Source organism: Pipistrellus kuhlii, unplaced genomic scaffold, assembly GCF_014108245.1.
Source record: "Pipistrellus kuhlii isolate mPipKuh1 unplaced genomic scaffold, mPipKuh1.p scaffold_m20_p_8, whole genome shotgun sequence".
NCBI lineage: Eukaryota > Metazoa > Chordata > Mammalia > Chiroptera > Vespertilionidae > Pipistrellus > Pipistrellus kuhlii.
Genome location: NW_023425584.1, coordinates 20,670,013 through 20,689,303, shown reverse-complemented (window position 1 = coordinate 20,689,303; position 19,291 = coordinate 20,670,013). Strand labels below are relative to the sequence as shown.

The window sequence follows — 19,291 nt, the reverse complement described above, 5'->3', positions numbered from 1 at the left end:
CTCAGTTCCCTACAGTAAACCAGATGCCAGAAAAAGCCCTAATGCATCCAGCCCTATTTGGGTCTTGGTTTCCTCATCGGTAAGGGAAGTCTGAATTAAAATCACCTCTGAGGAAGCTCTGACGATGACTTTCATAGAGCCAGGTCAAGTCTAAACCCCCATGGAAGCTTGCTTAGGATTTACCAAGAAGCTGGGAGGCCCAACTGGTGTGGCTCAGTGGTTGAGCACTGACCTATGAACCAGGAGGTCACAGTTCCATTCCCAGTCAGGGCAGGCTCGATCCCCAGAAAGGCAGAAAGGGGTGTGCAAGAGGCAGCCTATCAATGATTCTCTCTCTCTCTCTCTCTCTCTCTCTCTCATCATTGATGTTTCTATGTCTCTCTCCCTCCCTCTCTTTTCCTCTCTGAAATCAGTAAAAATATACGTATTGTAAAAAAAATAAGCTGGCGAGTGCAGCATGGGGTGTGGGATGAGGAAGTGACATTCAAATCCATGTTAAGAAGAATCCCTCATTGGTAATTTTGCTAATTCAAGCAAAAGAGCTTTCAATGCTCAGGTGGGGAGGAGGGGGACACAGCCCTGGCAAGCTGACTAGGTAATACCACAGTGTGGAGCTGCCGGGAGGCAAGGCTGCTCCTCATGGGAAGGCTGAAGAGCTCCCAGCACCAGCCAGTGTCCAGAGTGGAACCCCAAGCAGAGGAGGGCACCCCCTGGCTCCCATAGCCAGAACTCACTCATGCCTCAGAGGAAATAGGGACAGAGAAGGACTTAACTCTTCACTTGCAGTAAGTGAAGTCCCGTCTGAACCAACATCTCGTCATCAGGTGGGAGAAGATAAGAAGTTAGAATTCAAGGAAGCATCATATAGTGGAGTTAAAAATGTCGGTTGGAATTTTGGTTCCACCAGTTAAGGCTTGTGTGACCTTGGGCAAACTTCCTCATGTCTCTACATTTTCTCATCTATAAAATGGGAAGCCTACTTGGAAACCCATCTACCAAATTGAGTTGTCTAAAGGATTACATGAGATCACGGATGAGAAGTACTTACTACAGGATACAACAAATGCTAATCCTTATTGTTGTTATGTTCTAGATTAGATGCTCCTAGGATAAGCATCACATGGTTAGGCCAAGAGTTGATGGTCCATAACTATTCATTCAATCAAAAAAATAGCAGAATACTGTTATTACAGCTGATTATATTATATGCTAGAGGCCTGATGCATGAAAATTCGTGCAAGAGCAGGCCTTCCTTCCACCAGCTGCTGGCACCGGCTTCCCTCTGGCACTCGAGACTGAAGCTTCCCTCCTCGGGCTGCCCGCAGGCACCCGGGACCCAGGCTGGCTTCCCTCTAGCCCAGCTTTGTCAGGAAGGACGTCCAGAATGACATCTGGAAGATGTCCAATCTAATTAGCAAATTACCTTTCTATTATTATTATTATAGATGATACACTCTAATACATAAAGTACTTCAAATGCTTTCTGATCAAAGCGTTTAGGTTCCATGAATACATTTCCATTTTGCCTTCCATCATAGGTGCTCCTTTTAAAAGGATCCAGTAATTATTAGTAAACATAGATTGTGAGACCGTGAACTGTACAAGTTTAGAAACAGAGATGAGCTTGGTAAAATGTATTCCACTGTCTCCTCCCCTCAAACCAAAGAATAGATGTTAGAATAAAAGCCAATTAACAGGGAAAGCTCCAAACAGAAGCCTAGAGAAAGTTGACAGATGTGGTAAGGTGAGGAACTAAAAATCTTTAACACACAAGCAAACAAGCATTCCATTGAAAGGGCCGGCCCTGACGGGCAAACACAAAAGCTCCTTGACCGAGCTTTGTGAATGGCGAGTGGGCTGTCCACACACAGACCGGCCTATGGAATGGCAGCAGATCACTCCAATGACTGAGCTTTCTGCGCCCAGGCAGAAGCAGCTTAAGTCAAAACCTGTGTCAGATCCTGTTTCAAAAAGTCATAGTGACAATTTTCTCCATTTAGATGAAGACATAAAGCTTAATTCTTTTAAATCATTTGCAGCAAGAGAAAGGATGGTTCTGCTTGCAAACAAGAAGTACCCAAGCAGGCCCCTGAGACAAGCTGAGAATGAGACCTGAGGCAGAATTTGGGAGAAGGAGAAGAATGGATGGAGACCAGAAACAGGAAGTACCACTGATGGATGGCCTCCCTGGCACATTCGCCCGTGAGGTCCCTGGCTACAGTGAACTCTGTGTTTTCTACTAAAGGAAATGTCATGCTTCTCTTGGCCTATGATCTTATTCTAAAGAGTTTTCAGTGACAGGGAGGATGGTGTACATGTGCAAATGCATGCACATTCTGACCATTTTCTCCCTTGAAATTATTCCCGCAAAGTAAGTGTTAAATGTATCCATTCATTCAACAAGTGTGTACAGAAGGCTTAATATGTGCCAAAGACTAAATACTGGAGATTCAGTGGTAACAAAACAGAAACCATCCCTCATGAAGCATCCATGGCATTACTTGGCCTTCGGGGAGGGCTATTTCTATTGGATGCCAGCCATCACATTTAACATACTGGCAAGGGCAGCTGAACAGAGCATGGTGAGTGTATACAGACTGGGAGTTGATGTTCTGTTGATTGTGCTTGTTTGTTTGACCAGTCTGGATTTGGGGCCATGGTTGGCTTTGTGCCCTTACCAATGGTAGCCTTATCCACAAGAGAGACGGTATGTACCAGCAAGTAGATCATGGTATCACTTTAATAACCCTCATTTGAATTATTTCTAACACTCTGCTAGGGAAAGAACCTACCAGTAATCATTATTCCATTTCTCTCCTGCACAATCTACTAACCAAGTCCTCTGTCTGAATGAGAAAACGGCTGGGATTTTAAGGGTAAAAAAAACAACCACCAAAGACCCTTATATCCAACACAGATGTTGGCTGGTCTTGCTGAGCTTAAGCCAACAACTGTTCTCTCATCCATTTTCTCACTGCTCTCCCTTCCCTGGTGGGGAAGGCTTAGAACTCCTCTCTGGGAATCTGGAACGAAGTGGAGAGGGGGTGACCATGATCTCATGAGGAAATAGAAGACAACATACAAAGCTCACGGAGTCATTTACACTGGCAGGGACGTTAGGGATCATCTGGTTCAGTGCCCTCGCTTGACTGGTACAGAATCTGGGAAGGATAATAAGGGTTGGCCCAGAGTCACAGGTCAATGAGAGGCAGGGACAGGCTGAACCACAAGGTGCTGACCCTCCATCCGGGTTTCTCCTCCTTCCCCTGCATCCCAAAACAAGAGGGATCCTTTTCTCTACTAGTCAGAGGAACTCCTTCCTCTCTTAAAAGATAAAATCTCATTTTATCCTTCAAATCTCTGTCCAGTGCTTCCGTAGGAAAGAAAAAGAGATTGATGAAGCCATAAGAAATGTGCCTTTGAATTCCAGATGTCCCAATTAGCCACCGGAGAGTGGAGCTTCCACATCTGGGTGGGTCCAGGGTCCGTCTCTCTGCCTGGCGGGCTGGGAACAGGGAGCCTGTGTCCAGGAAGAGGACAGGGACACAGAGTGAAAAGGGAGAAAAGCAGCATCTGTTTTTCCATCCTTTTCCACTCATTCATGCTCCTGGGCAACAGCCAGAAGTGAACTCAGACAGCTGGCAGAGCAACACGTGGACCACTGTCAGGGAGCCGCGCACTCGGTTGCTGTTCCAATGGTGATGTGATAGGCCTGGCCAGGCCATCCCCGCTCCTTCCATCCTGTGAGAGCTGACCGCCATTTGGGAGCTAACGGGAGTGGACAGCTGGAGGCGATGGGAGGTGGGGGTAGTCACCTGTGGATATGGAGTTACTGCTTCCTTGCCTGTGAAACTAACTCACCTCTGGAGGGATCCATCCTAAGATCTTGCTTTTCCGGCTGTGTGACTTGAGTCAAGGTTACTCAATCTCTCTGAGCCTCTATCCAGGCCACAAAATGATGGTGAATAACTGTAGCTACAGGACTTGTCACGAGTTAAATGAGATAATCCATGTAGTGTGTGCTAAGGCACTGAATAAACAGTAGGCATTTAATAATAACTCCACTATGCTTTGTCCCATCTTTCTAACCACCGAGTTCCCCACAATCTAGACTAGGGCCAACAGGTGGGAGATCTTCTTATCCCACTAAACTGTTTTTTGGTGTATTTCACATACTGAGATGGACACATATTGAGTCTGATGAGAGAGGGATTTCATAGCAGAGGAGTTGAAAACTAGAGGAGCCTGTTTGCCTGAATTGTCCAGGGTCTCTCCCATTTGTTTCACACTAGCCTACAGAAAACGGGAGGACAGGTAGAGAGGGGCACTGATTTGAGGGAGTAACCCGAGAGCAGTCCAGGCCTCCGGTTAACATCTATCCTTGAAGGCGATGACATATTCAAATCTACAGTCCCCTTATGATTAGAAGCGCTGATTTAATCAAAGACGTGCACATTTCCATCCCAGAGAGACAGTCCCACGACTGTAAACATATTGTCATTTTTTCAAATGCAATAAGCAGTCATCAGTAGTTCATGAAAGATGTCAATACATACAGAACAGAGCGCCTGTTAGGATCTGAAGAGATTTTTTGTTCTTTTTCAAGCTCAATTTTATTTATTTATTTTCCAACTGAGGAGAAAGGGCAGGGAAAAAGCCACCAGACAGGAAGTTGTGAAGAAATTGCTAGAAAGGGGATTTGTAACCTGTGTTGCTCCAGGCTAGAAGCTGATTAGGACGAAAAGCAATCCAGTTCCACTAAGAAAAGTGTCCTTTATTTGGATAGAGGGAGAGTCTCTGTCTGCAAGTCCAGAGGCGAGCCAAAGGCCTCTCTTAGATTGTCACAAATGATTGCCAAGATAATTCTGAGGAACACTGTAACATAACCAGAGCAGGAAAAAAATAATAATGCTTTTTATGTAACATTGTGGTCATTCTCGTCTGTTTTTAAAAAGTAGTCTTTTTTTAAAGTTTCCTAAGTAGTCTCTTTCTACTCTAGACATTGTCAAGTCTTCCTTTATTCACTTCCACATACCAAAGTGGTGAAGATTGTATAAATAAGCCAGTGTTTACTCTCTGGGCTACATCCGGGGTTCACAGACCACTTTCTTGGGCACTCCTCATTGGAGCCTTTCAACAGCCCAGGGAGATAAGCAGGATGGATTTTTATTTATAAACTGACAGCTCTACCAGGGAGACTGGAATATTCTCAGGAAACCCATTTCCTTAGAATTCCCCCAAGTGCCCAGCTGTCTCCCCCCTTACTAATAGCTCTTTATTCACCTGGGGCGTTTTGCTGCTCTTTGAGAAAGAGAAATAACCTGGCTGAGAGTCAGCCATGCTCACAGACCTGCTCAAAATACAAAGTACAACAAGCACCCCCGGCAGGGCCTGGGCTGAGACTGCCATGGTCAGATACCCGAGATGCTTCCCATGCCTCCATCTTTGATGGTTTTCCTGTCTTTCCGCTGGCATTGGCCTTACGTGGACAGAGCTGGTTTGGATGGCCTCTCCTCTTTCCGTCTCCCAAATGCTAGTCCTCCCTCTCCTCCTATCTGCTCCCCGTCCAAAGTGGGAAGAAGAGGAAGACATAGATCCAGGGACGGGGCTGCGCTTTCCCCTGCTCCGCTGTTACAGACACCTGGGTATCCCCCCAAGTCCCTAAGCACCCCCTTCACTTCCCCTCCAAAATAATTCTCATGGCCCCCTCAGCGCTCACAGTCCCCCCAGCGCTTAGACTAGGTGCCTAGACAGGGCTCTCCAGGTCCCCTCCCAACTGAGGACGTGATCCGGCAGTTCCCAAACTCCACACACAAGTGGCCCAACCTCCAAGGCGGGGAAATGCATTCATCACCGGCCAGAATGTATTTACAGAAATCCAATTAGTATTCGCAAAAAGCCAGCTCTCTGGGATGGGTCTCCCAGAGGGAATTCGGGAGTTCTAGAGCCACCTTTCCACACCTCCTCTGCAGGTGCCTCTGGGAGCTGTGGCCGTCCAGGGCGGCGGAGGTTGTGCAGTCAGACACGACCTGGAGTTCATTTCCAGCTTTGCCCCCAAAGTCTCACTGTGTAACCCTGGGTAACTGACTTCGCCTACTTTTCTGTGTTTCAACTTCCTTAACTGTGAAATGGGTTGTTGTTGTTTTTTGCGGAGACTCTGCTAAGAGACGAGTACATGGAAAGCACTGGAACCTACACGTTAGCTCCCTACCCACTCCTGCGGTCAGCTTCAAGTTGTAGCTTGTATCAGAGGAGAACAATGACTGTGATTATCCAAATATTCTGCTTGTCGCATTGATATGGCAGCTACCATCCCTAAAATTGGCATTTCTATTTAGTGACCATAAACAGTAAGAGGGACCATGTTACAGAATTGGTTGACAATGGCCAGTGCTTCACAAGTCCTACCAGGAGTAGAGTCTGTCTGAGCCTTCTAAACCACCTGCCCCACCAACCCCAAGCAACAGTGATGGCAGAAGCAGAGACTTGTACTGTGATTTCAGCCAGATGTACAGGTGTGTGTCCTGCCTCTAACACTGCAGCTCTAACTTGGGCCAAATGCATTGGATTTTTCAGGTAGTTTTTTAAAAATCTGCACAATCAGGAGAATGGTAGTACCTCTCGGTTTCGATAAGACAATGCATGTAACAGACACTCAGTGGGTGGGGGCTAGTCTCCTTAGGAACACATTTTAATTCATTTCTTGATTTACCAGATCATGTATTAGCTCTGTGCTAGTTAGTGGAGACAGGCGAATGACAATACAAGGGCCCTGCTCCAAAATGCCAGTGTCCGCCATCTAGAAACTAGGACTAGTCATGCACGCAGACAGAAAACCTAGAAAGGCACCATGACAGCTGAGGCCTGAGATACTCACAGGGAAAGCCCAGCCCATCTCCAGCCCCAGAGAAACCCCACCCGCTCCAGGACACTTCAGGAACCAGGGCAGGGAGAGGCTTTCATCTCAGGAGGGCAGCACAAAACCTTTCTGAGCCCCCCCAGATTGTGGCAGGGGGGTGCCTGGGAAGGTAGAGGGTGCAGGGCCAAGAAAGATCGACCCCACCCATCCTCAGATTAAAGTGACATTTCAGCTACTGGGTGGGGCAGCCTTCACAGGAAAGAATATGGAGAGGATAATAAACTTAATTCAAAATTCCACAATCTTACCATTAAAAAGTACTAGAATTGACAGTAGGGGATATATGTTATATTTAAATCTTTAATCACAATTTATATATATATATATATATGTGTGTGTGTGTGTGTGTGTGTGTGTGTGTGTGGTGTGTGTGTGTGTTTGTGTGTGTGTGTGTGTGTGTGTGTGTATATATATATATATATATATATATATCTCCATGTATTTGTGTTCAGTGTGCAGATAAATACCTCAACCCTTGTATATGTGGATAACCATAATCATCTCTAGACTGCAAAAGTAGAAAAATATTTTATTTTGAAATAGAAACCTTGTCCGTGGAAATACAACACAAAACGTTTTTTTTTAAAATCTACAAATGAATTTCTTGCTCCCAAAGACCAGCATCCCCCCTCATCCCTGCCCTATCCCCTTGGCCCCCTCCCCTTTCAACAATGACCATCCGGCAGCCTGGGATGAAGAAATTCACAGCCATTGTACATTCCTGCCACAGCTGCTGGAGACACAGCCCCAGCTTCGAGCTGAGGCTGCTATGCAGCACCACGCCCCACGCGCACAGAGAAAGGATGGAAGCCGCACGGAGAAGGAAGGATGCACCCCGGGCAAGAGCATCCAAAAGGAACAAAAGGGAGCCCCTTGCAAACCTGGCCCTGAGATTAGGACACAGCCACAAACATGGGGGCTTCTACGGCCGGTGAGTTATCAGGGCTACATTTCTGCATCCTTAAGGGTGGCTTACAGGATGCCGAGAAGAATGGGCGTGGCCCTCCATGCCAGGTCACAGGCTAAGTCCATAAGAACCATTGCAATCTTCAGACTAGGGCGGGGGAAATCTCCCAACCGGGAGAACGGGCAAATGCACACTGGATGTGAGACAGGTGGCATATATGCACCATACCTCCTGTATATAGCATGACAGCTGGGCACACCTCCTCTGAGTTAGGGAAATAACTATAAACAGAGAGCTTGTGTCCTAATCAGCCTTTTCTTTTTTTTACTATACCTTCCACAGCTCTCTGCAAAAGCAATTGGCTCTGAGAAAATACGGTGCATAGTAAATGACCTACAATGGGTCTTCAATAACGGGAAGTTAATGGCATCCAGTAATGAATGGTAAAGAAGGTTGGGTTTAAAACCCATCCCTTCTATCTGACAAAAGGATCCCTGCCCATCCCTATGCTTTCCCTGGGGCCAGTGTTTCTTCCCTGGGACCAGGTAAACAGCAGTAAGGGTGGGGCACTGTCTTGTGTGGAATGAATCGCAAGTGCATGACAAATGTAGAACGCTGCCACAGAAATAAAGCACTTGGCCAAGTGCACACAGCTTCCTGATGCCCACCGAGGGGAAGGTCCCGCATGGCAATCACCGAGGCACAGGATGTTCCAAGCTGAACCGAACAAGTGCAGGCAGACCGGTGCCTACAGAAAAACCTAATGAATGGAGGCAAATGAAGTGCAGCAGCAGCAGGTACGGCTCTGCCCTAGGGCAGCTGCGGAGCCTCCCAGGGGCCAGCTGATCACTTCCTTTGTTTGCCCTGCAAAGATGGAGTAGCCACCCAGCCCCTTACTACACACCACACACGCTGCACACACACCCCTCATTCACTGCAGACAAAGCACAACTGCGCTGCTCCTTGCTACACTGCCAAGAGTCGGTGGGTTTTTTTGTTTTGCTTTTATTATTTTATTTTATTTTATTTTATTTTATTTATTTTTTAAATGCCCATCCTAGCTTGTGGTGTGTCCCTTCCTTTGGGGGGGGGGCGGGGAGAAGCATCATTTGGGGATATTCTGGAGGCATCCCAGCCCAGGGCGCGGAATTTTGCGGGAAAGCATCCAGCTGGTGTGCGTCCGTGTGCTTCCACACCTGGTAAGGGCACCTCCCCTCCCCACCCCGCTGAGGGCTCGCCTGGCGCCTCTGACACCGCAGGCCCGGGTGGCTCTGTCTCGCACACAATGGCAGTCGGACGCCGCGTGCACACACAGCATGCGCCTGCGATTGCAAACTAAAATCTGCTCTGAAAACTCAGCCTTTTCTTGGGATGGGAGGAGAAATGACACGAAAAAATGTAAAAATGCATCGAGGGCAAAAACACCACCACCAACAACAACAACAACGAAAAACACACAACAACAGTTGTCACGCCCGCACCAGCCACGTTAGCTGTCCAGTCCCGAGTGTGACGCACTGAACTATGAATCGGATGCATCCAGGCGACAAGGGGACAGACAGGGTGAGGACGGATGGTCCAGACACCCCGTCACCCTAGCGGCACGGCGGGAGAGGGGCGCGGTCGGGCTGCCCAGGACCCCGGGGGAAAGGTGTCACCTCTCCACACGGCGCCCCGCCAAAAGCAACCTTAGACACAAAGCACCCCGACCCCCCAGGAGGACACCCCAGGGAGAGCCGGGAGCCCAGCGTTCTTGGGGAATTAACCGGGCGGTGGGAGAGGAGGCTACATCGTCCCGAATGCCCCGCGCCAGTGTTTGGGTTTCCTCTTTGTTTTGTTTTCCCGGGCCCCAGGGTCGCTCCGTCTGGGTGGCGCCCTGCGCGCTGCTCTCCGCCCGCAGACCCGGTCTCCGTCCTCCCTCCCCGGGGACCAGACCGGGACCCGAGCGCCCCGCCCGCAGCGCAGCGGACCCCGCGGCGCCAGGACTCACCGTGATCCTCGGGATGTTCTTCTTGCCTTGGTAGGACATGGTGGCGGCGGCTGAGTCCCTCCCTCCGGCTCCGGCTCCGGCTCCGGCTCCGGCTCTGGCTCGGCTCGCCCGCGCCTCCTCCGCGCACGGCGCCCGCGATCAGGTGGCGCGAGTGGTGCGCTGGCCGCCGCCTCCCCGCGCCTCCGCCCCCCGCCCGGGCTCCCGCGGCGGCTGCCGGAGACAAAAGTAAATCTCCCCGGTGCCCCTCTCACCCTCGCCCCCCCACCCCCTACACGCACAGCCTCCTCCACTCGCGTTCACGCCCGGGCGTTGTTTCTCCCCCCCCCCCCTTCTCTTTTGCGGTGCCAGCTGGGACCCCGTAAGACAAGAATGGGAATGGCTGATCCGCGACTCCTCCCTCTTCGCTCGTATCCCTATTGATTTCCCTCTTTGCATCTGCCTCACCCACTTTTTCTTTTTCTTCCTTTTTTTTTGTGTGTGTGTGTGACTTGCTTGTGCGGCGGAGCCAGGCCGCTGCACGGCCACCAGGGGGCGCGAGGGACTTTTCCGGGCGGGGATCCTGCTGCAGCGCCGGGGTAGGGAGGGAGCTCTGGGGTCGCCCTCCTGGCCTCCTGGGCCGAGATCCGGAAAGCGCCAGCGCCTCCCACCAGCTCCCGGTCTGATTCCTCCCCGTCCCCACCCTCATTTCAGAAAGGTGGCCGCTCTGGGGGTCCCTGCCGGACCCGGCTCTCCCTCTCCCTCAGCCTCGCGGGCTGGAGGGGGCGGCCGCCGTCTTTGTTACAGCCCGGCGCTGGACGCTGCCTCTGCTGGGCGCTGGGTGTGTACACAGCCGGAGCAAAGCCCTAAAAAAGCCCAGAACTGGTGCAGCCTGTCCGGCCCTCTGTTAGCCTGAGACCAAGAGAATAGGTATCAGAAAATGTGAAGCAACTCACTCACTCTCAGTAGGGCTGCGGGGGAAAGAGGCGGGGGGGGGAGGGGGGGGGAGACACACACACACACACACACACACACCGTGTCAGCTAATACCAACTGTTTTCTGAATTTTAAAAATATATTTTATTAATTTTTTTACAGAGAGGAAGAGAGAGGGATAGAGAGAAACATCAAGAGAATCATTGATCAGCTGCCTCTTGCACCCCCCACCACTGGGTATGTGCCCACAACCAAGGTACATGCCCTTGACCGGAATCAAACCCAGGACCTTTCAGTCCACAGGCCGGCGCTCTATCCACTGAGTCAAACTGGTCTCGACTGTTTTCGGAATTTTAAAACATATTACCAAAATAATATGTTTTAAAGGAACTTGGCTGCCTGATTCTTAGTATCGAAGAAAGAGTATTGATGTTGCTCTGTGAGTAAAGACACCTAAGGGAAGGCACCTTACTGCTGGGCAGCCAGGGATTTGTGAGTCAGCCTGCTCACATGCCTGAGTTTACGTAGGCAGCAGGGCTGACCGTCAAAAGTCACCGTTATTAGAAGCAAAAACATGCCCTTAAGTGCTGGAATACATTGTTCCTTTAGCTACCCGCTTAGAATTAACTGCCAAGGGAGGCAAATTTGGAGGCGCCGCTGTGGGTGGGAGGTGAGTGGTGCTTGACTATGGGAGCTCCCAGCTCTCCTGAAAAATAATACCCATCATAGCACTCAAAAACAGCTATGGCTTGCTGGGCCAATATGATAAATCCCTCTCAAGATAAGTCTCCTACATCCCCATTCCTCCACTGTAGGTCCTAAATAGAAATTCTTTAGATCTCACTAATTCTTTAGATCTTGGTCTGCGTGAGGAATCTTGGATTCACGTATCTGTTAGGCTAGAACCCTGACCACACTTCAGGATGTCTTTTCATTGAGTTCAAGGCTTGCTTTGCCATGGAGATGCTATAAAAGGCATTTACAGAAAGAGGAAAGAATACTTGAGCTGGGGCTTTCCAGAAACCTGGCATGAACATGACATAATCAAAGGGGAGACTGAGGCCCCCTGAAACACCCCCTTCTTGAGTTAATCAAAACTTCCCGCTTATTCATGCATAAAGAGATTGAATGCAGGCTCCGCAGGAAAAGGCTCCTCTGCGATCCTCTGACTGGGACAATGAATGCCAGGCAAAGGTCACCTCCCTGGACTCTTTTGTAAAGTACGGGGGGGGGGGGGGGGGGGGGGGGGGGGGGGCAGGGGGGGGGCTGTGAGAGACGGAAACCAAAGGCACGCCCTAAACATTTTGCTTTGTTCTTAAAGCTTCAGTGCTGAGACCACTAGTCAAGAGTTGTGAAATGACAAAGCATTCTGGGGATTGACATGCAAATAAGCAGGATTATATTTAGAACGGAGTAAAAGAATCAAACTACACGCTATGAAACCCTGCAGAGGTCTCTGAATCTTTCCCATAGTTTACTGCCCCCAAGTTATTTTGAGGGGATTTTACAAGTTCTCCTTTTAAAAAAGCAAAAATATACAGGGAACATTTATAGTCGTAAAGTAATATTACTACTTTTTTTTTTTTTTAATTCCTGTATTTCTTTGCCTGTCTTGCATCGTAATGACCTCTTCTGTTATGGTCATTATGAACCAGAACACTCTAGTAATGAGATAGATATATTTTTTGGTTACTTGCTTGTGTGTGTGTGTGTGTTGTTTCAAGTTACAAGACTTGGTTCAACTTTTTGAGGTCTGGTTTGCCTGCAAGAGGCCGTGCAGAACAGGACCTGGGATGTGTTTCCCCGCATCAGAGCTCTGTGACAAGCCAGGCAAAGGAATGCATAATAACCAGCTAATCGACTCAAGCTGTGCTCCCCATCAGAAATGTACAACTAACACCATTTTACCCCTCTTTTATCCCCTTCAATCATCTCTCTCTCTTTTTAAAAAAAATCAAAATCAAGTGTCTGAGATGAGCTTGAAGGAAAAACCCTTCTTGGGCTTTGCCTTTCTTATTCCAGGGGTAAGAAGAAAGGCAGCGATCAACACAAGATGCCTCTGTGTCTGGCCAAGAGGGTGAGCAGTGCACGCAGCACGGATGTTTTCCACAGTAGAATGACTCTGAATGGTTTTCCTTGGATACACAGCAGTACTTGGCTTTAGGCTTCTCAGGAAACTATGAGAGAGGGAGGGAGGCACAGAGAGATTTAACTTATGGTCCCAAAGAAACTTCATTTTGGCCATCTAAACTACCCCACCCATAGACTTCCACATTTCAATCAAGGCTAAGTTTTTCTAGTAACTCAGGCCAATTCAATCCAATCCGATTTGCATGGCCTATCTATCCAATCTGTCAAGAAATGCTGTTGCTTCTGTCTTCTGAATACATCCAGAATGCAACCTCTTCTATCCATCTACAAACCTGCTGTCTGTGTCTAGCCACCAGCTGCTGTTACCTGGACTCCTGCAGTAACCTCCGAACTGGGCTCTCTTCTTCAGCATCGTTCATTCATTCTCACAATTTCACATGATATTTACAATGTGACTATGCTATTATTTTTCTAGTTACTAGTGTTCAGGGTGAATAATAATAATAATAATGTCCCAAATCTCACATACTGGTAGTTGACTTTATACCTTATCAACAGAGGGTCCTTTGTTAGCCCTCTTCTTTATTTTATTTATGTTGGTGGTACTTTACACCACGCGACATATTAATTTATGATTGAGTATTATCTTCTTTCCCATCACCAGAATGTAAGCTCCTGGAGAGCAGGGACTGTGTCTGTTTTATACACTGCTTTGTCCTGGGTGTATGAAGTAGGGCCTTGCCCAAAGAAATTGCTCAATAATTAGGTGAGTGAATGCAAGAATGTTTTAAATTCTATCTGAATAAAGAGTAGATGGAGTAAAAAGTTTCCTGTAATTAAAGGGCATGTGGTTAGAATTTAGATTTAAGAATACTTTTGCATCTCTTGAGCTAATTAGAGTTTCCTGATTCTATATTTCAAAGCAGATAAATTCAAGATGGTGAAGAATCACTTTGCTAATTTGATACAGTCACAAATTCCAAGGCAAAACTTGTAACAAAGAATAGCTCAGTAGAATAGGTTAGGTATTTATGCACTGCTAGAGGCCTGGTGCATGAATTCAGGCATGGGTGGAGTCCCTTGGTGAAGCCAGTGACTGAGGCCTATTGGGGGGTGGGGAGGAACTGACCAGGGGGAGGAGCTATAAGGAGGTTGGCTGTGGGAGTGCACTGACTACCAGGAGGCAACTCCTGCATTGAAAATCTGCCCCCTGGTGGTCAGTGTGTATCATAGTGACTGATTGGTCATTTCAGTTGTTTGGTCATAAGGGTCACTTAAGCTTTTATATACACTGAGTGGCCAGATTATTATGTGTTCAGAGATCATAATAATCTGGCCAATCAGTGTATATAGATTATAAAGCAACAGCTTTGAAGGGAAATGCCATGGAAGTGTATGAAGAGATTTAAAAAAAAAAAAAAAAAGCCTGTGGTCATTTAAAGAATTTTTTTTTAAAGTGTGCTTTTTTTTTTTTTTTTTTTTTTTCTTAATGAGTTCAAAGGGAAAACTATGGACTTAAACCCAAAATAGTTTACTGTGTAAGAATCTGGATTTAAGAGTAGAAGGACCTTGTTCCATATTGCATTTTATACACTTCCTATTTCCATGACCTTCAGCAGATTTCCTCAACTTTTTGAGCCCTGGTTTCACCATCTTTAAAATGAGCATCTCATTACCTACATTTACAGTGTTTTGTGATTAATCCATTCAACCTACTATGGGTACCTAGGCATTTGAGATACAAATATTTGAACCCAACAGACAAAATCCCTTTTGAAGTTTCCATTTTAGGGGCAAGTGCATTGGAGATAAATAAAGAAGGGATAGCAAGGTGAAAGTCATTCCAGAGTTTTGAGGATGGGCTGGAAACTTACATATAGGAGTCACAGAAGGCAAAGTGCTAAGATGGTAGTTTAGGCCAAATGTTAACAGTGGAAGTGTTGAGAAATGGTTGGATGTTGGATCTATTTCAAGGTAATGCCAACAGTAGTTGCTGAGTATTAGACTGGGGTGTGAGAGAGAGAAGAATAAAAGATTACACTAAATGTGTTGCCCTGAGCAATTCCAAAGATGAAGGTGAGATAGGAAAAACTGTAGGAGGAATGGGATTGGGAAGAAAGGTCAGGAATATGTTTGTGGACATTCCTATTAAATATCCAAGGGAAATATTGAGGAGGCAGGTGGGTATTTGAGGTTAGAAATCTAAGGGAAGAGCTAGGAGAGGAGCTAGGATTGAAATACGAGTTTGGGAGCTGACAGCCATTCGGTATTATTTCAAGTAATAATGCTGGATGAGATGACCAAGGAAGTGAGTGCAGATAGAGAAGAAATCCGAGGTAAGCATCCCTAATGGAAATGAGCAACCAGGAAAAGAAGCAGAGAGAGTGGTCAATGAGACAGAGGGGACAGCATGCAAGTATTGTGCTCTGAAGGTCAAGACACAAAATTATTTCAAAGGAGAAATCATGTGCACTTCCCTAATCGCCACTAAAAGATTGAGGAGGATGAGAACTGAGAATTAATCGGCACATGAAAACACTGGCAAGTATCAGTGGAGCACCTTAAAAAGAGCACCTATGAAATTATAGTATCTTAATACCCATATCACAGTGAGATTTTTTTTGTGAGCATGTATAAAATTATTCAGTGGTATTTACTGAGCACCTACTATGTGTGTACCTGTGCCAGAGCAGTCTTAATAAAGTTGTGGGGGTGAAAACCTAAGTGGAATAAGAGACATCTAAGATAGGCTACTCTTTCAATGAATTGTATTGCAAACGGGGACAGGGAAATGGAGCAGAACCTAGCAGAGAAAGTGGAATCTAATATGCGAGAAATATATCATCGTGTGTATCAGTGGGGCTAATTCGGCAAGGACAGGAAACTTCATGGTGCAGGAAAGAAATGGGATAAATTCTCTATCGCCTTGAATGGACACCACAGGTGACACCTAGTGTTCAAAAGGAGGGCTTGCCCTTACCAAAGAGCAAGGATGGTTTCTTTTCAGTAACTGAAGGGAAGCGCATACTGGCACAGAGACGGGGCGAGGTAAATTTCACAGAGGGAGTTTCTGAAAGCTCTCTTGTGATTGTGTCTATTTTCTCTGTCATCAGCGAAGACAGTCTGGGGGGGAAGTGATGGAAGTTAGAGAGGAGAGGAGTTGGCATGAATTACTTTTCCAGGAGAGTAAAGGGCCTGGGATATAGGAAATGTGGTGTGATTATCTGGCAGCACTAAGGAGTCCCTTCGGTTAGTAGCCATGAATTTAAAGAAAGATTCATAAGCATGTTTGTTGGTATTCCTTCAGCCGTGTACTGCTGTATGTGTGCAGAGTATGCAGGCATGGGATAGGGAGAGTGCGTAATTTAACAAGGGCTTCGCTAGGTGGGTGCTGACAAGGCAGAGAGAAACTCAAGGGAACTGAGGATGAGTCCTGGGATCTCTGCTGGTCAGGAGACAAGGAGGGCACAGATCTATACATTAGTAAAGGACAGTGAACATTTGAAGATTAAATATAATAATTCATGTAAAGCTCTTAGTACAAAGTAAGTTAATTAATTAGAGGGCAGCTATTCCTGCCATTTTTTTTTCAATAGAAACACATGCTATTTGTTATTATTTAATGAAACAAAATCAAATTAAAGAAAAACAAATAGGCAATATAGAGGGTCTGCAAAGCTAAATATCGGTTATCATCTGTAATTTGAAAAGATTAATAAAACTGTTGCAATTGTATCTTTTTTAAATTCACATTTATTTATTTATTTGGGCATTCAATATTATTTTATATTAGTTTCAGGGCCTACCATTACTTTTAATGTTCTGATTATTATTTGCCGAAGTCATTTATGTCAGGGACTACATGTTACTTATCTTTGTAGACCCAGCTCTTTTATGATGATTGGAATAGGGCAGAAGCAGTGCAGGGTGGGAGGTATTTAATTGAATAGAGGGGAAAGTCAAGAATATTCTGTCTTCCTTTTAATGGTCACAATATCTAAAATGAGTGCTTAACCATCTACACAGTTTTTACTCTTAAAATATTTTCTATTTTCCTATATTAATAGGCCAAACATTTCCCTAATTTGAAGGGTGGAGAAAAAAAATAGTTCCAAAACAAATATAGAAGAGTTTTAAAAGGGCAAAACCACACATCAGATCAGGTCTTTGTGAAATAGAGAGGCAATTCTAATGTGAATAAATAGACAGTTAATCTCAGAACTGCCTGGTAAGTATTTGGATCTATTAATTTTACCTACAATTCAAAGGAAATTTTAGTTGTGTAATTCCAGTGTCACAGAATGAAAATCAAAGTGGTGATTCACCTGCTATTATTAGATGTTTGCATATTAAATACACAGAAATAACCTGACAAACAAGCCTACCCTTGTTATACATAAGCCATAAAAAGAGAGAGAAAACAAAAAGATTATAAACCACCGAATAGTATTCTCATGGGCTTATCCCAAATCACACTTCCACCAGTGAGAGCAAAGTGTGCACACCTCCTTCTATCCAGACAGAGCTTCTTGTTCACTTCTTTAGCAAAGAATGGTTCTGATGGCCCCTGGCCTTCTCCATTAGCTTTCATGGCAACTCATTTCAAAGCCAGAGGCAGGATTGTCCTGCCGAGCCCAGTGTAATCACAAAGGTCCTTAAAAGAGGGAGGCAATGGGTCAGAGAAAGAAAGGGAGATGTGATGTTGGAAGCACAGGTCAAAATGATGTGGCCACAAGCCAGGGAAAGAAGTCCACCTCTAGAATCTGAAAAAGGCAAGAAACAAAGCTTCCAGAATGATTGTAGCCCTCCTGATCCCTTGATTTTAGCCTTGTAAGGCTCATTTTAGACTTCTCACTTCCGGAATTGGAAAAGAATAAAACTCTGTATTGTTTTAAGCCCATAGTTGTATGATAATTTGTTTCAGCAGCAATAAGAAACCACAATAGATAGAAATTAAAGTGAATCAAGGATTTATGATTGTGAAGCTAAGATTAGTCACTCCACTAACGGAATGACTAATTTCCCTTGCCCAATTTCTGGTTGTGCCCAGGCTTAAAAAAATGTTAACTGGAGAGAAGCTGGATCATCAGGAGGAAGGAGTCTGCATCACCATGTCTAGAATATATGACAAGGATTCTTCTACTCTCCCCTCAAGGGCCAAATATTAATGTCACTAGCAACTGGGAAGGGGAGTATCTAAACATTCTAAAGACCAATGGATACAAGTTCCCAATTGACACTGATACACAGAGCTAGAAGCATTATCATAGCTTTTCTGTTAGAGAGGAGGCATGTTGAGGCCAGGTATAAATGGACCCCTGGTCTAGATCTGGCTTACATTTGGTTCTTTGGGGTTCACAGATCATCTAGTGATCATTTTCACATACTAAAAGTGTTGAAGGATTCCTAGGCAGAAAGGGGAAAGATCAAGGAAAATGAGGCCATGGGTAGAAACATATGATGGGCCTATAGAAGTGTCCACAAAGACTAAAGATATAGAAATTACATATTAATGTCCTTCCCAAAGAGCATCCATCAAAGAGGAAACACGGAATGAGCAAGACAAAATGACTCAGTTGACATCAGCCAGGCTCCATCATTAATCACCCAATATTGGCACAATGGGCTCACAGATGGAGTAGATACAGTGACAGGGAAGAAGCTATTCAGGGAACCAACATCCACTCACCAATGCTGATCCAGCTACTCGTGCTGACAATCATCCATCCTGCCAGCAACAGAGAGCAACATGGCACCATCCCTCAAAGATGCACAGGACCACTTGGCGATAAGTTGACTACATTTGGACCCTTTTCACACTAGGAGGCACAGTGATTCATTCTTACAGAAATGAACACATGCTAGGTGTGTAACTGCCTTTTCTGCTGCTAGAACCTCAGTCAACACTACTATTTGGGGGTTTAAGAAGTGTTTGATGCACTAAAATGGGATCCCACATAACATCACATCAGACCAAGAGGATTCATTCCAACAGGTACTCTCAACTCTCAGTGGTCAGTCCTTTCTAGAAGCTGCCCTTGTCAAAGACACCCACCCCTGTAAGGGCAGCCTGATCCAATCGTTGGTTAACGAGAGCATTTAAAGGCCTGGCTGGCCCCCTAGCCACAAAAGAGCAACAACTATTAGGGTTATCCCAACTTCAGGGCTGTAGTTCATCTTACATCTTTGTGAAAGACCACATCACAGATAGACTTCTCCCTGGGCCCAAATCTCCCCTCCCTGCCCTCCCACCCCCTTTCACAATTGTTGATGCTAGGGACTCTCCCTAATAAACATCCTACTCTCCCTCTCAGAATCTGTTTCCCAGGAAACCCTACCTGTAATCGTGGGGCTGCTATTAAATGAACATCTACCTAGAGTGACATTTTTATTTAGCCAATATTTTTTTTTGAAAGATTCTTTTATTTTTTATTTTTTATTTTTTTAAATAAGTTTTTATTGTTCATACTAT

General features: G+C 45.9%; 1 protein-coding gene across 2 annotated transcripts in view; it reads right to left on the bottom strand.

Moving 5' to 3' along the window:
- The window catches only part of DPYSL3 (dihydropyrimidinase like 3), a 107,415-nt gene that overhangs the window by 51,020 nt on the left and 37,104 nt on the right, over window positions 1–19,291 (bottom strand). The window contains exon 1 of one of the 2 annotated variants that reach the window (XM_036423558.2): window positions 9,817–10,068. The exons of the other annotated variant lie outside the window; for it this stretch is intronic. Within the exon in view, the coding sequence (XP_036279451.1) occupies window positions 9,817–9,855 (39 nt within the window). The 5' untranslated portion in view covers window positions 9,856–10,068. Of the gene's footprint in view, window positions 1–9,816; window positions 10,069–19,291 lie in introns of those variants that run through there. 2 annotated transcript variants of the gene reach the window in all.